Raw genomic sequence first — 14,780 nt, 5'->3', positions numbered from 1 at the left:
TTCTGGGCTCGCGATCAATCCCTCTCTCTGAGTCTGCGCTAACTCGTGTCCACATACCTTGAACATCTCTGCACATACCTGTTGCAGTTACCTACCTAACGATCGCCTTTTTCCCCCATCATGCCTGTGTGCTGTCCCCGGGTGCACATCCACCATCTGAGATGACAACGTGTCATTCTTTTATTTTGTAAATGCGGCGGACTTGGAGAAGCAGCAGTGTTTCCGGCACATACATTTAATGAATTGTTGCAGCCGCTGCTTCAGAAGTTGTATTTGAACGACTCTTTGGAGATTTCCGCTGCAAATCAACGATCGTCCATCCTCTCCTCATTGAGGAAGACCACTGAAACAGTGAACTCGTGAAGTCTTGGCAACCACATAAACAACAGCGGAACCAGTTTACTTCTAATGGCAAAAGAGGGTCCGCTCCGCATCGCTGACATCGGCATACATACGCAGTTCTAATACGCAGTGTAAACAATCCACGTGCCCATATCAGCTGTGCGCTCAGTATCAAACTTTCAGCCCCCTGGCGATCTCCCTCCAGCAAGCTGCACAATATCATACTGAAATGAGGAGATATTGTCTGTCTGACTCCGTACGTCCCTACTGTAAGTACATTGATTGTCGTGGTTTATAACGCTTAAAAAAGGAGATGGAGGTGATTTGGTAACGATCGATTGTTTTGATCGCTACGTCATTAATAACGTCCCTCGTGCACACGCGACTCACGTAAGGACTTTATTGCGAAAGGGAAAATATGTAACTTTTGTGACTTAATTAAACAGACTGCTGCTTAAGACAGTCAACACAGCAGACAGAGAGACAGACAGAAGCGGGGGGGTTGAGCGGGGCCAGTAGTGGTGCAGGGAGCGGAGGTGCAGGTGTGTTGGGGGACTGAAGCAAAGTGATCAGATTAAAGTAGTTTGTGAATTAAAACTTAATGAGGTGAAGAAGAAAGTATACAATTAAAGTATGGAAGTAAAAAATAACCATCTAGAAAGAGGGTAAGTCTACATGTTATGTGCTTCTCACAGAAATCATTGATATATGAGATTGAAATCAAATGATTACAGAGCCTGTAATTAATTAGATTCATTTTTTTAATCACCTGACAGCGATAGTTATGATATGATGTTCACATGCGCACATACCTGGGTGGTACAACAAACACCACCCTGCTGCTGAAAAAAATCCTAGAGGAAACACTGCTTTCCCATGCGCCCTTGTTGTGTTGACAGTTGCCATGAGAACTCGGACAGGCGTACCCCGGCAGGTGTCAATCAACACGGGAGCTGCCACGCCTACACAGTCCTGAGAAATTGTCTGCACAGCCAAACGAGCTGTTTTTCAAGAAGATTTTCTAGTGGTTCTGAACGTTTATTTTCACTCAGATTTTTGTGGATGCTTTATGACACACTCACAACTGATATCATATATGCATTTTTGCTATTTCAAGCTGAGTTTCCAGGGGCTTTAACAAAAGTAGACTTAGCAAGGTAGTCGAGCTGGAGAATACTCTCACCCGGCTTGTGACACAACAACAGGTCTCACACTCAGAGGCTTTACAGAGGAGGATGAACTGAACTGGAACTGAACTGAACTCTTTGTTAAGACGTAGAGCAGAGTTTTTAATGCACCGGACCAGAAGAACATATTACTTCAATGGAGACAGACCAAGTCATCTTTTAACTTTAAAACTGAAAAACAATGAAAAGTACTCTCGTATCGTGGCCATTAAAACACCTCTACGTATTGTTAGTGACCCTCGGGATATCAACACTGAATTTAAGCCTTTTTATTCTGCCCTCTTTAAATCTGAAATCTCATTCGATACAAGCACATGTACACAATTTCTTCAAGGATTAAACTTACCTTCTTTGTCTGATAATGATGCTGAATTGCTTAATACCCCAATTTCCTTAGCAGAGTTAAAGATGGCCCTTGTTAACACGAATGCTTATATGCTTAAGTACTGGCTACTCGATTAGAGATACATCGTACAAAACTGATACACAACGATCAAACTGGTTTCATAAAAACTCGTCTAGCATCTGATAATGTGCGTCTCTTCCTACATATCATTCACGCGGCGGATAGTGTTGATTCTCCTCGCTCTGTTCATCGCTGGATGCTGAAAAAGCATTCGATAGGTTAGAGTGGGATTACCTATGGGCAACTTTGGGAACATTTGGGTTCGGCACACAGTTCATCAGCATGATTAAAGTCTTATATGCAAACCCATCTGCTATGGTCAGCACTGGCAATATTTGTTCTTCCCAGTTTCCAGTAGGTAGGGGAACACGTCAGCGCTGCCCCTTGTCGCCGCTGCTATTTGCCCTCTCCACTGAACCATTGGCTCAAAAAATCAGACAGCATCCGTAAGTCCATCCCATCACTTTTTGTAACACAGATCATCTGATATCATCTGATGATATCCTTCTTTAGGTTGGTAACGCAGGTCCTTCAATACCACATTTGCTTTCCACTTTTGATTCGTTTAGCTTGTTTTCTGGATATAAAATTAACTGGAAAAAAATCAGCATTAATGCATTTAAACTCAGTCGCGCTTCAAAATCCCCTGCCCTCTCATATACCAGTAGTTAAAAGTTTTAGATATCTCGGCATTGATTTTTTTCCTTCAACGTCTTCTATTGCACTACGAAATTTTCAAGGTATATATAATCGTATAGAGAAGGTCTTCGAACGTTGGTCATATCTTCCAAATTCATTCCAAGCCCGTATATCAATAGTGAAAATGGACGTGCTCCCTCGTGTTAACTTTTATTCATCTATGATCCCTCTTGCCCTTCCTATTGGCTACTGGGAAAAGCTTCACTCGTCAATCTCCAAATTCATAAGGAAAGGAAAAAGGCCTCGCTTAAAACTCACAACTCTACAGCGAGACAGAGCATAGATTTTAAGATGTACTTCTGGTCCTTTGTGCTGCGCCCTCTCTCTACATGGTTCAGTTCTAGTTCTTCAGTTTCCTGGAGACCAATTGAGGAGAATCTCGCGTTGCCTCACAGATTGTAGGATTTGGTATATTCCAACATACCTTTGAAAAAAGCCAAATTACGTTTGGCCCTATAATTTCATTTCTACTCACAACATACCGTACTGTAATGAGACACACACATGCAGATCCATCATGGCACAATTATTCGCCGATTTTTAACAACTTCTCACTTCTTACTGGCAACACACCTTTTACATCACCACAGTGGAGTAGTAGGGGAGTTAATGATCTAAAGGACCTGGATGGTAAAAGTGGCTTACGAGCCTTTAATGACATACAAGCTGAATATGATTTACCGGGCTCATCTTTTTTCTTCTATCTGCTATCTTACGGGCATATGGTGTGCCATGGGGATCAGCGCTCCCTACACATCCTCTTCACAGAATATTAGCTACAGCTGAACGGACACAGGGGATGGTATCCAAACTCTACGAATGTATCTCTGTACCTTGCAAAGCTTTACCAGTTGAAGCTGCATGGCATAGGGACTTCAATGTTGAGGAGATTTGTTGGGAAACAGTGTGGGGAAATTTGTGTCATACATCTATAAATTTGCTCATAGAATGTACCTTGCCCCCAGAAGACTTTACTCTATGAAGATCATTACATCTCCTAATTGTGACCTGTGTCCACTCAGTGCCTTGGGATCCTTCATGCATGTATACGGGGAATGTCCTGATGTAGTAAAATTCATATTTTAATAACATCCAGTGACATGCTTGAAACCAGAATCCCGCTTTCACCATCTTTACTATTACTTAACGACGATTATTCTTTAGATTTGTCTATGCAGCAAAAGCGCATACCATGTGCTGGTCTCACTGCAGCAAAAAAAATGTTGGCCTTAAGATGGCAACTGCCACATTGTTTGACCTGGCAACAGTGGGCCAGCTCTGTTCTGGAAATAGCCCTGATGGAGTGGTCCGTGGCCCGAATGCATGGAGCTTCCATTAAGACTCTCCGGGCATGCAGTGCAGCTTATAAGGCAGTTAAAGAAATGACACAGCGTGATCGACCTTAATGTGTGGTTAAGATTTTGTTTTAGGGTTGAGAGATCTGGGGTGGGGCGTATATTGGTCGCCGGGGTGGGGGGTGAATAAGGTACAAAATACAAGTTGTGTCATGTTTTTTCTACGCAAACATTTTTCAATAAAAAATGTATAAAAAACAAAACAAAAAAACAATGAAGTTAGGGCTCCCTTTTGCTATGGAAGCCCATTTCCACCAGTAATAAAAAAGAAAACTTATCCTTGATTAAAAAAAACACAAATGTTAAGTCATTATTATGAGACAAAGTCAAAATTATGAGTTGCGCATCTAATAATTTTGACTTCTCTCATAATTATGTCTTTTTATCTCATATTTATGACTTAATCTCATAATTTCATCTCCTTTATCTCATAATTTCGTCTTTGTATCTCATGATTTCGACTTTATCTCATAATTATGACTTAACATTTGCGTTTTTTTCTTAATCAAGGCCAAATTTTCCCTTTTTTTTTTACTAGCGGAAATGGGCTTCCATACTTTTCTGATACTACATTTAAAACTTTATGTAATACTACTTCATTATTCAAACATTTGTTTACATTTAGTCGGGGGCTGAAGGCCACCAAGTCTGCATCAGAGTCCTGACAGTGGGACAGCAAAGCACTCAAACACTCAGCGGGAATGAGCTTCAGAGTGCTTGAGTGTGGAGATTTGGGTTGGGCCCCTATGTACCTGCCGACCTAAAAGACAAGCAGTTAGCTGTCGCAGCTAGCAAGTAAGCCAGTAACTCTTGCTATGTAGCTATAAGGTTAAAACAGATACAGGAGGCCGGCGCCTAAGATATGTCAGGTTTTTTTGTCCTAATTGCACAAACAAACAAATATTGTAAAAATGTAAATGTAAAAATGTGAATCTGTGGGGTATGAATGTGGGAAAGAAAACAAGAACTTGCATATACATAACTTTATTATTGCAATAAGGCTTTGGCAACAGCATCTTCATATAGTTACCATGTGTTTAAAAATACGGAAGCGCTTACACACATATACATATATACATAATCAAAGGAAACTTTCCTTAGACAGACTGCATTTTTAAAGTTAAAAGATCCGTAGCGTTACATATAAAACCAGTCTGCCCCTCGTCCTTTGTTTTGTGGGTTTAAAGTTAAGGTGCATGCAGACATCGTAGCAGGTTCATGATAAAAATAAATTAGTAAAGAAAAATAAAACTAGTGCCCATATTCTTAAAAAAAAAACAACACAAGTTTACTCAAAGTGCTCATTGTTTTTTTAAAAAGGCAGAACAGTGCAAAACCAGTGCACCCAGTAACAAATGTGAAAGTAAGGTTCGTTTCTTGTGCTGATTGTTCGTGTGTCTCGTACTTCATCACCCAGCAGCTTTTTTGAGCTGAACAGATGCTATGTAAAAAATTAAAAAGTCCAAGGTCTCTTTCATCTGCTTGTCAGTATCAATCCTGTCTGTGCAGTTAAACATAAAATCATGTCATAAAATCGAATATTGCTTATATTTTAACTCCTGGCTGAGGAGATCATAATGAGTAGAGCTCCCTCTTGTGGTGAACAGAGTTTCAATCCTTCAGTCACAACAAGCAGAAGAGCAGGACGAGAGACTTCACATCTCAAAGTGACGGAAAATGCTTTCGACATAACCCAGGACCTTCTGCCAGTCTGGCCCGTCTGCCTTCAGCATCTCCTCCGCTGTCTTGAAAGATAACATCAGAAGGAAGTGGACGCAGCTGGTTTGAAGTGACTTTCTGAATATTTATGGTAAAATAAAACATCAGAAGTGAGCTATTAATAATTTCTTACCAGTGTGGCTGTGATTCCCACACTCTCTCCTGTCTTAAAGGCTAGGTCCAGATTTTCTTTCTGCAAAAAAGTTTGAGTCAGAAGCAGGAATGCGTTTTTATACAGACATATCTTTCAGTTATAGGAATTAAATAAATTAAATAAATAAGTGTACTAAACACTGTTTATCACGTAAAAGTCACTATTGTTTAGAAAGTGAGTACAAATTATTGACATCCAGAATCCATGATCAGACACACCTGTGAGTAAACTTTAAAGTGAGAGAAGAATTATTTAAGTCAGTCATAACATGTACGTCTACTTTTACGTATTATAGGGCCAGATTCACGAAGCAGTCTGAGGAAAAATATCTTCTTAAGTGCCATTTCCTTCGTAACTTTAGTAGTAAGAAAAAAGTTAAGAACAATTCCTGAATAAAGCTCTTGTGTTTTTCCTAACTTTCTTCTTATGTTTCTTCATAAGAAAAAACCTAAGACTGAATGAGATTTTTGAAAGCAAAGTTCTTACATTTCTTCATAAGTTTCTTCACAACTTTAAGTGTGTCTGAAAATTGTGACAGTGAAAAGGTCAGCCTCTACATTCATTCATTTAAACATATTTAACATAAACAATCAATTCACTGAATTTCAGTTTCAGTAGGTTCACTTACAATAGTTACATTTAATTATACATTTATTTAGAATGTTAGCATGTCACGATTGTTTATGGTGTACATCTCATATCTACTGAAGTTAAGCTAGCAAATGAGACAGTGAACATTTAAAGGGCCTTTAACCAAAGCCAGTCACTAATGTTTGAATATTTTCCTGTGCTTGAAGTTACCTATTTAAATAAATCAATGAACTACAGTTCATACAGGGTTTTTTTGTATTATGAATCAATGGACAGATAAATATTGTTATTATTATTTTTATAATTTGTATTATATTGTTGACACCCATGCTTATTTTAATAAATTGAAATAACACTTCAGTCCCTTGTAGTCAATAATGACGGGCCTAATTTACATACATAGTTCATGTCATCTAAGAAGTTAGTAAGTAAGAAAATAAAGTTCGTACGAAATAAGACTGACTAAGAAAATAATCATGAATTGCAATTAATAACATTCTTATGAACTTCCTACATTTTTTTCTTACAAATCTTCCTAAGTTTTATCTTAAGAATATGTGAATCTGGCCCCCTCACAGGGCACAACATTTTTTAAGGACCCCCTCATAATCGTAAAACCAATTAAGCATATGCTTACTAACATTTGCACTCTTTGATTCCATCGGAACTATTTGTATTGTAAAACCTAAATCAACCTAAATACTTGTTAAACAGAAAAACATTTCAATTATAATCATGTTAACACCACTTAAACACTTTATAATCAGAGGCTCATTTTATTCTAATTGCTTGTGGACTCAGTTTGACAGCATTTATTAATTAGTAGTTAAAAAAGTAATTGATCTTAAAAGCTTTCAGAAAATTAACAGCAGCAACACAGCTGCAGGAACGGTTCGTTGAGTGAGTCATGACAGATTGACGTGATGTGTCAGAGTCATGTCAGTTTCTATTGGTCCAAAGCTAATGTGGGCGGGAGTAAGGGACACAATATGACTGTTTCATTGGCGTAAATGGTCATCATCTGTAGACATGCGTTTTTTAATGATACAGCAGAATTTTATAATTTGTTATACATTTTTTATAATTATTTCATGGACCCCCAGGGGTCCTAGGACCACTGTTATAGACTATATTTATGACTGAATAGCTGATTTGTTTTTCTTCTTTAACATATATGTGCAGCGGAAGAATTGGGATTTCGTAGGGGCAATTATATTATGTGCTTATAATTGTTTCTTTTGTATAAAGGGTCGACAGCAACAGATTTACCTTTTCTGCTGGATTGAGGACGTCGTACTGGATGTGAGTTGGTAAATACGTGTGATAAACGGCACAGAACGCCAAACCGTCCTCCCAGCTGCTGCTGAAGTTTGTGATCTCAATATTCTGCCACAAAACATACTAAATGAGGACATGATTTTAATCAGGTAAAAAAGGTTCTTCCTAAATTATTATTATTTCTCCCCTCTGACCTGATAACCTAAGGTACGACCCTGGCACCAGCGCAGCAGGGAGTTTCTTCTGGAGCCGCCGTGACGCCTCAGCAGAGCACTGAAACCATCCTGAGGTCTGCGAAGGTAGGACAAAGTTATACCAGTTTTTTATAATAACATAGCTACAGAGTTCTTTAACAAACAACAAAAAGTATAATACAATTAGTTTAAAGTGATAATCGCAAAGATTTTCATTTAAATAAATGTCTGTTAAGTCACTATCTATCACAGAATGAGGTAACACAATGGTGACTGAGCCTATGGCCCACTGATGAAAGCCTTTGCAATTGCAGGATTACAGACTGAGTGTCGGTGGTGACTTTCACAGAGAAAAATCACAAGCGGCGCCCAGTTAGTGACGCGTTATCCATCAGAGGGTAGGCGGAGCTAAGCAGCTGCTTTTCCGCTCTCTGCAAGTGTTGCGAGTAAACAGTAATCTACTATGGCTGAACAAACAAAGAAAAGATGGATGACTACAGATACAACTTCAAAAAGAAGTGAAAATCAAAAGAAAAAGAAACAAACTCGACGCTCAGATGAAGCAAACAGTCTGAAAAGGAAAGTGACCGTCAGCCAGGAAAATCAACCGGAGCCAACCGTGGACGTCACACATGCAACACTGTCTGGATATCTGGGAAGTGTGCTCCTGCAATTACTGTTTATCACCATAGGTGCCGCCAAAGAGAACGAAACTGAGATCTTTGAGATTAGCACTTTAGGGCCAATATTAACAGTTGTGTTTTAGCTGTTAAAAAGGAATTGCAGAAGTAGAGCTGCAAATTGTACAGTAGATTCAAGAGTGCAAATTGTTCTACTGAAGGCTGTTCCTGTGCTGCAAATCGCATATGTATATATATTTTTTTACCATAGTACAGAATGTACTGCAGCTGCAATTCCACAGTCGATTTGACACATCTTCTGTTGTGCAGAGGATCGTGGTTCCCAATAGCCAAAAAACTGCATAATAGGACTAAATATAGTAGGACATCCTGTTTTTCAAAGGGACATGATAAATCCTTTATAATCTAAGTTATTGTAAAGAAGTAGAGATACTGGAAAGCAGCCTGTGGTTCAGTTTGAATGAGACTTCCTGGTTGATTTGAACACATTTATGCTAAATAATAACCCCTCCATCTCTTTAACAAATACAGTTCAGTGTCTGTTGAGAGCAACAAAGAAAAAAGACTTAATAGTAACTTACTTGATGGAATCTGAGCTTTGGTCCTCATCCTGTTTTCCTGCAGGACAAACATGCAGCCAGAGTCATACAACTGTTAACTTACTACACTGTATAGAGAAACATAAAGGTGGTTTCGTCCAAGTTTAAGCTTACCTGTGTAGAAGCTGGACCAGCTGTCCTGCCGCTGTAAAACCCGGTCCAACCTCCTCCGGTTTGGAAGCTCTTCTTTCTGGAAACGTTTAGAAATGACACCACAGACTGATATGACAACATACTCGGTCATAAACAAATAGTTCATACCAGTTCAACAGCTCTTATACCTTGCATAGGGGCAGTGTTGTGCTTGTGTTTTTTGGGGTCCCATTTTCACCAGAGGGTTCAGTTGGGAGTGGAAGACGAGAGAGACTCCTACAAGACATTTTTTTGCACGTATTATAAAACTGTCTTCTATTTGTTGTTGTGACTGTGATGTGTGCGTTAATGTCGACTCACCAGGATCTTTCAGACAGCATAACAATCCTCCTTGGATCTCTCTGCCCACGTCCCTCATCTTTCTTCTTCTCCAATAGAGCCAAACTGCGAAGGTATCCCTCTGCCACCCCCTTTCCTTTCAGAAGCAGGCTCCCTGATCCGTTTGGCTCCTCAGGATCATGACCCACAACTTGAGCATCCACCTCTTGATTTGTTACGTTCTCTTCATGCTTTTCAACATTTGCTTCAGCGTCAGCTTCAACTTCCCTGGGTTTCTCCTCTAGGACTTTTTGTATTTCCTCCCCTTGCCCCCTCTCAGAGTCTCGTTTCTCTGCCTGTTTGTCACAGGCTGTGGAGTCTTTCAGTCTGCAGGCGTTCCTCAGGGCATCCAGCTCGGCCCGCTCCTGTTGCTGCTGTTTGGTGAGTTCAGTCAGTTTGAGGCAGACGTCTCTGTGCTCGGCTCTCAGACTTTCAAACTCTCGCTCCTTCTCCTGCTGTCTGCTGAGGGCCTGAGCTAACTGCTCTTTCACAGCCTTCTGGCTCTCCTGCAGGAGATCTAGGGCCTGCTCTGACTCAACCCGAAGCCGGTCGGCCACAGACACCGCGACCTGCAGGTCACTCTGGAACTGCTGCCATTCAAGCCTCTCTGTCTGTCATGGAAGACAAAAGAAGAGGACAGAATTCCAATATGTATGCTGCAGTGATAAAACATGATAATAATTATATTTAGTAGGACTTAAACGGCAAGGAAAAACAACAGAACAACAATAATATAATTATCATATTCTTGGGAGCTTTAGTTCCAACTCACCCTGAGTGTCTCTCTCAGTGTGTCCACCTCCTCAGCCAGATCATCTTTCTGTGTGATCAGGCGCCTGAGCAGCTCTGACAGGTTGAACAAAAGAAGCACACAAGGTTCAGAAACAAATTTTACACCCCTTTCCCACCAAAATAGGCTTGTTAGGTTTTTCAGACCCGGGAAGACCCGCCTATAGATGCCGATTGTCTCTTTTCCCATTGCCAGTGGAGTATACTCCTTGTGGTCTTATTTCTGCTGCGTCACCGTCTGACGTCACAAACGCGCCCGATACAGGGTTAGTAAACAGTGAAGATGTTACGGTGGTTAGGTCTTTATTGTATCTATTACTCATTTAGTCTGTTTATCAAACTCGCTGCTGACAAATTTGATTGATGTTCGAGCGCTGCTCGGACGGAGACGGGCGGAATTTGTAGCTGAGATGACAAGGAGTCGCAGAAGTTACCGGCGGAGCATAGCATCGCGCGGAAAGGGGGCGGAGATTAGCGTGTCGACACGGGTTTTGTGTTCCCATCAATGCCGATCTGAGCCGAGGTGATAATCACCCGAGTCTACTGCAGCGTTGTTTGACCCGGGTCTGAATGCAGATTGTAACCTTTCTCATTAAGCGAACAAGCCGGGTGTTAGCGGGTTTTTTGACCAGTGGGAAAGGAGTGTTACAGCTGCTATGAAGATAGTTATTTATGTTGCTATTTACACAAGAGCAACATATAGCGCAGTTTCACAGCATGAGTGATAGAACAAGAAATGAGTCGGCCTCTCCTCTTTAAATATTGACCACTCTCTCTTTAATTTGTCTTGCAAGCAAATCCTATCATTGAAGTATCTCTTTAAGTTGTCTTCTCCCACCTAACACAGTCATCAAGTTTCTTCAGATATCCAGAAGAGGTCAGTAATGGCTTCATCCCTAAGAAAACAAAATATTAAAATAATGCAGACACCAGAGGACCTACCTACTGCTCCTGTGGTAACATCAGTGTTAGGGCTCAGGCCCAGTGAGGTCCTGTAGTGCTCCATCAGACTGAGTAAGACCAGGGTCATCTCCTCTCCGGCTCTCTCTGCTGCAGGCTGCGGCTCCAGCCCACTATCCCGCTCCTGCCAGCTCTGCTCTGAGGGCGATGCTCTGGACGGAGGCAGGGACGTTGGGCTGCCCGGGCTGAGCTCTGCCTTCCTGCTCCTCGCTGCGGCATCGCTCACATTTCCCTCTGAGCAGGTGATGCCGTCTACGCTTATCACAGCCCATTCTGAGGGAGCAGACAGCTTCTGTGTCCAGTCTGCGATTGGAGAGGTGGTGGAGGGGGTGGTGCTGCTGCCGGCTGGTGACGGCGTCTGTGCAGTATTAGAGGAAGCTGCAGAGGACAGGGCCATGGCAGTCAGCTCGGCATCTGAGGGCGTGGTGGGAGGCGTGTGGAAGAAATCTAGAGGAGAGCCTGAGAGGACGAAATGGTAAACAGAGGAGGGAGTAAAAAAAAAAAGGGAACATTAGAGAGCTAAAATAGAAACACAGGACAGCCTTGTCTTAAAATAATCTAAAATAAGATGAAAAGTGTGCTGAGGGCAGAGCCCCCCTCTTCCTTTCCTCGATGCAGATGTAAGCACTCTGTGTCCGCTCCCTTATTTACTGCCCTGGCCTGACTGATGCAGCAAAAAGCCTCTCCTCTCTCAAGTCTTGGCAGGAAAATACTCACACACTATTCCCCCATGTGGCAAGATCCAGGAAGAGGTGATTTTACCCTGATCTGCTATCCAACAGCTGCGCTCACTGCTGCCACGAGTCCATTACATCCATCATCAGTGCTGCCAGCACTCTACATAAACCACGCAGCCCATGAATACATTTTTAAGGTATTTGGAGTGATTACATTCGGTTTACGGAGTGCATTTGCTACAGTGGTTCCACCTGTTCATTTCAGACCTTTCCCTGCTCCTTCATCCTCCTTGTCCTTGTGTTGTGCTGCAGGATTCTGCAGACTCATCATTTCCCTGCCAGCACCACAGCAGCAGCAGCATGATGTAGTCTGCTCGGCTACAGCAGGGGAGCTATTCTCACCCTCTAGCCTGAGCTACCTACTTCCTGCATGCTGACAGCCAAGTGAGGGAAACAATGAGCAGCATTTTAAACAGCTGTAAGTGGCAATTAAACTAAGAGAACAGAAGGCTGAATGTCTACAGTTAGACAGCAAGAGGTGTAAGGCCGCACGGGGGACATTTCACACATTAGCTGAGCTAAATGACAGCTGGCTGTGAAATAAAGGATACTGAAGGCATGAGGGAGGCTAAAAAAATCTGCTGCCGCTTTAACAAACCCTCTGGGATACAGTTTTTTATTTAACAGGAAACTTCTGATTAATCACTTCCTGTGTCTGCCAAGAGCTGTTTTAGTGATCATGACCGACTTACACACAGAGTACAAACACAGAGGGTCAATCAGTGGAAATGTACATAAAAACCTTCTACAAACATTTGTGTCTGGCTTTCTAATATCAGTGTTTCCTCATTCCTGGTTTGGTGGCACACTTTAGTTAAGAATATGATTCGTACAACTTCTGTGCAATATCACTGTGCGCTTTATGTAAACAGAATGATACAATGAATCACTGTGCTCACCTTTGTTTACTTTTATGTGTAAACCTGAAAAATCTGCTATTGTAACTGAAAATGAATTGGTGCACACAACTGGTGTCTGTTACTTGTTTGCATCACAGAAGAATAAGAACTTCAGACAATGTTTCTTTTTCTGATTGCAAACCTGTATATTTTCACCTGGATTAGACGGGACAGGACCGACACTGAAACAAAGAACATGTGGCATGTTCTGCCTTGGAAGCATGAAGACATAGTCTAAAAATAGACTGTCAGTGTAACGGTATAATGAACAAAATAAAGGTGTCAATTCAAGCCGGAGTGAAAAAGCAGGCTTGTGCAGTGCAGCAATCTAAAAAACGGTTGTATTCTCTCTGTTATATTTGGAAAAAATGATTAAAAATAAAAGTAATATCCTCATGTACCTGTGGTGCCGTGGCTTTCTTTGCCATTATGGTTACCCATGATCCAGCAGGGGCGGGTTATCTTGACAGGCGACCCCTGTGTCCTTCACTGTTCCCTCTGTTTTGTGAGGTCCACTGCTGTCAGGACTGAAGGGGATAAAATACATCAACATGACTCAATGCTGAACTCTGATCAGCAGTACAAAACATATGCAACATGTCAATACAAGAGCCTGATAACAAGACCTTTGCTCATTTAGTGCAGAACAGACATGAGAGTTGCATTATTGTTTGTTATTGAACAGTGCAAAAGTCACTGTACCAGCATGAATGAAGAAGACATATTACATTTATTTGACATAGTTACATAAATGTGTTGCACAACAACGATCTACAGATTTTTTAATGTCTTTTTTAGCAAGGTAAACACAGTTTACACTGCAGTGCCTTGGAATTAATTCTTGAAAACACATCGAAGATTCCCTGTAAAATCTCCATTGAAAAACCGATTAATTTAAGGTCTCCGTGGTTATTAGGGCACTTCGTACATAACCCGCCATAACTAACCACAGTAACACATCAGCAGTATTCCCAGGGGAATTCGGCATATATTTAGTTTCCTGTGACGCACCTATAAAGAGAACTTAATTTAAAACCAAGATCATTATTAAATCGAGCGGTTGCTTAGTGAATTGTTTGCCGTATTAACGAGTCATTTTAATCAATCTGTAGAATGTCTTGAACGTTTGCTGTGTAACACATCCCTGCCTTCAAAGAGCCACGCAACATTAAATTAGCCAGCTGCTAAATGAAGTTTGGAGTCACGTTTTCTCCCCAAAAATAATCTGAATCGTGAAGACGATTTTATTTTGTGAAGCAACATTGGCTGTGACAAACGTTGCAATAAATAAACGACAGTTAGCACACGTTGACACCCTGCAATTTCATTCATTCATCCTACCTGCTCAGCCGGCCAGCTGGAAGCCTTCCAGTTTGGTCCGCGGCTGTCCGACAGGTTCCTTCTCCGGGTGTCTCGACCTCTCTGTCGGGGTTTTCAGCGTCCCGTCTGCCCTCCCGAATTCAGCGCAGGACACTGTCTGAGTTACTGACAATCATGTTTCTCCGACATCCCACACAGCTAGCTTGTAGAAAGGCAGCCACCATGTATAACTTGGGGTCCAATTCCGATTAATATCCAACTCTGCTTCGCCTTTAAATCCAATGCGACAAAAAGCAGAGAAGGAGGCAGAAACAAACTGGTTGCGTAGAAGCTGCACGTTGGACCGACGACATGGGTGGATTTAATGTCATTATTTAGATGAAACGTTTTCACACAAGTGAAAAGGACTAAATCATTTGAAGCCTAGTCTAATGATTAC

The 14,780-nt window shown here is 41.4% G+C and overlaps 1 protein-coding gene across 1 annotated transcript; it reads right to left on the bottom strand.

Moving 5' to 3' along the window:
* Positions 1–4,966: 4,966 nt before the first annotated feature.
* Positions 4,967–12,390, bottom strand: LOC138585276 (cytospin-A-like). The gene is made up of 11 exons (XM_069657563.1): positions 12,330–12,390; positions 11,368–11,844; positions 10,409–10,482; positions 9,619–10,247; positions 9,447–9,534; positions 9,280–9,355; positions 9,148–9,184; positions 7,926–8,022; positions 7,723–7,839; positions 5,842–5,901; positions 4,967–5,734 (listed from the first exon to the last, which is right to left on the bottom strand). The coding sequence occupies exons 1-11, from the start codon at positions 12,388–12,390 to the stop codon at positions 5,645–5,647; spliced, it is 1,806 nt and encodes a 601-aa protein (XP_069513664.1). The 3' UTR covers positions 4,967–5,644.
* Positions 12,391–14,780: the final 2,390 nt, after the last annotated feature.

This window comes from Semicossyphus pulcher, unplaced genomic scaffold (assembly GCF_022749685.1).
Source record: "Semicossyphus pulcher isolate SPU_LCO1_2020_fin unplaced genomic scaffold, fSemPul1.0.p SCAF_11, whole genome shotgun sequence".
NCBI classification, from domain to species: Eukaryota; Metazoa; Chordata; class Actinopteri; order Labriformes; family Labridae; genus Semicossyphus; species Semicossyphus pulcher.
The sequence above is the reverse complement of the archived record's forward strand: the minus strand, read 5'-3'. Positions and strand labels throughout refer to the sequence as shown.

What these genes read in the sequence shown, in the direction of transcription:
- LOC138585276 (XM_069657563.1), bottom strand. Translation starts at nt 12,390, where the DNA reads ATGAGTCTGCAGAATCCTGCAGCACAACACAAGGACAAGGAGGATGAA. An exon ending in CACTGAGAGAGACACTCAGG is followed by an intron (nt 10,248 to 10,408) that starts GTGAGTTGGAAC and finishes CTTCCATGACAG; the next exon opens with ACAGAGAGGCTTGAATGGCA. An exon ending in ATGCTGTCTGAAAGATCCTG is followed by an intron (nt 9,535 to 9,618) that starts GTGAGTCGACAT and finishes AATGTCTTGTAG; the next exon opens with GAGTCTCTCTCGTCTTCCAC.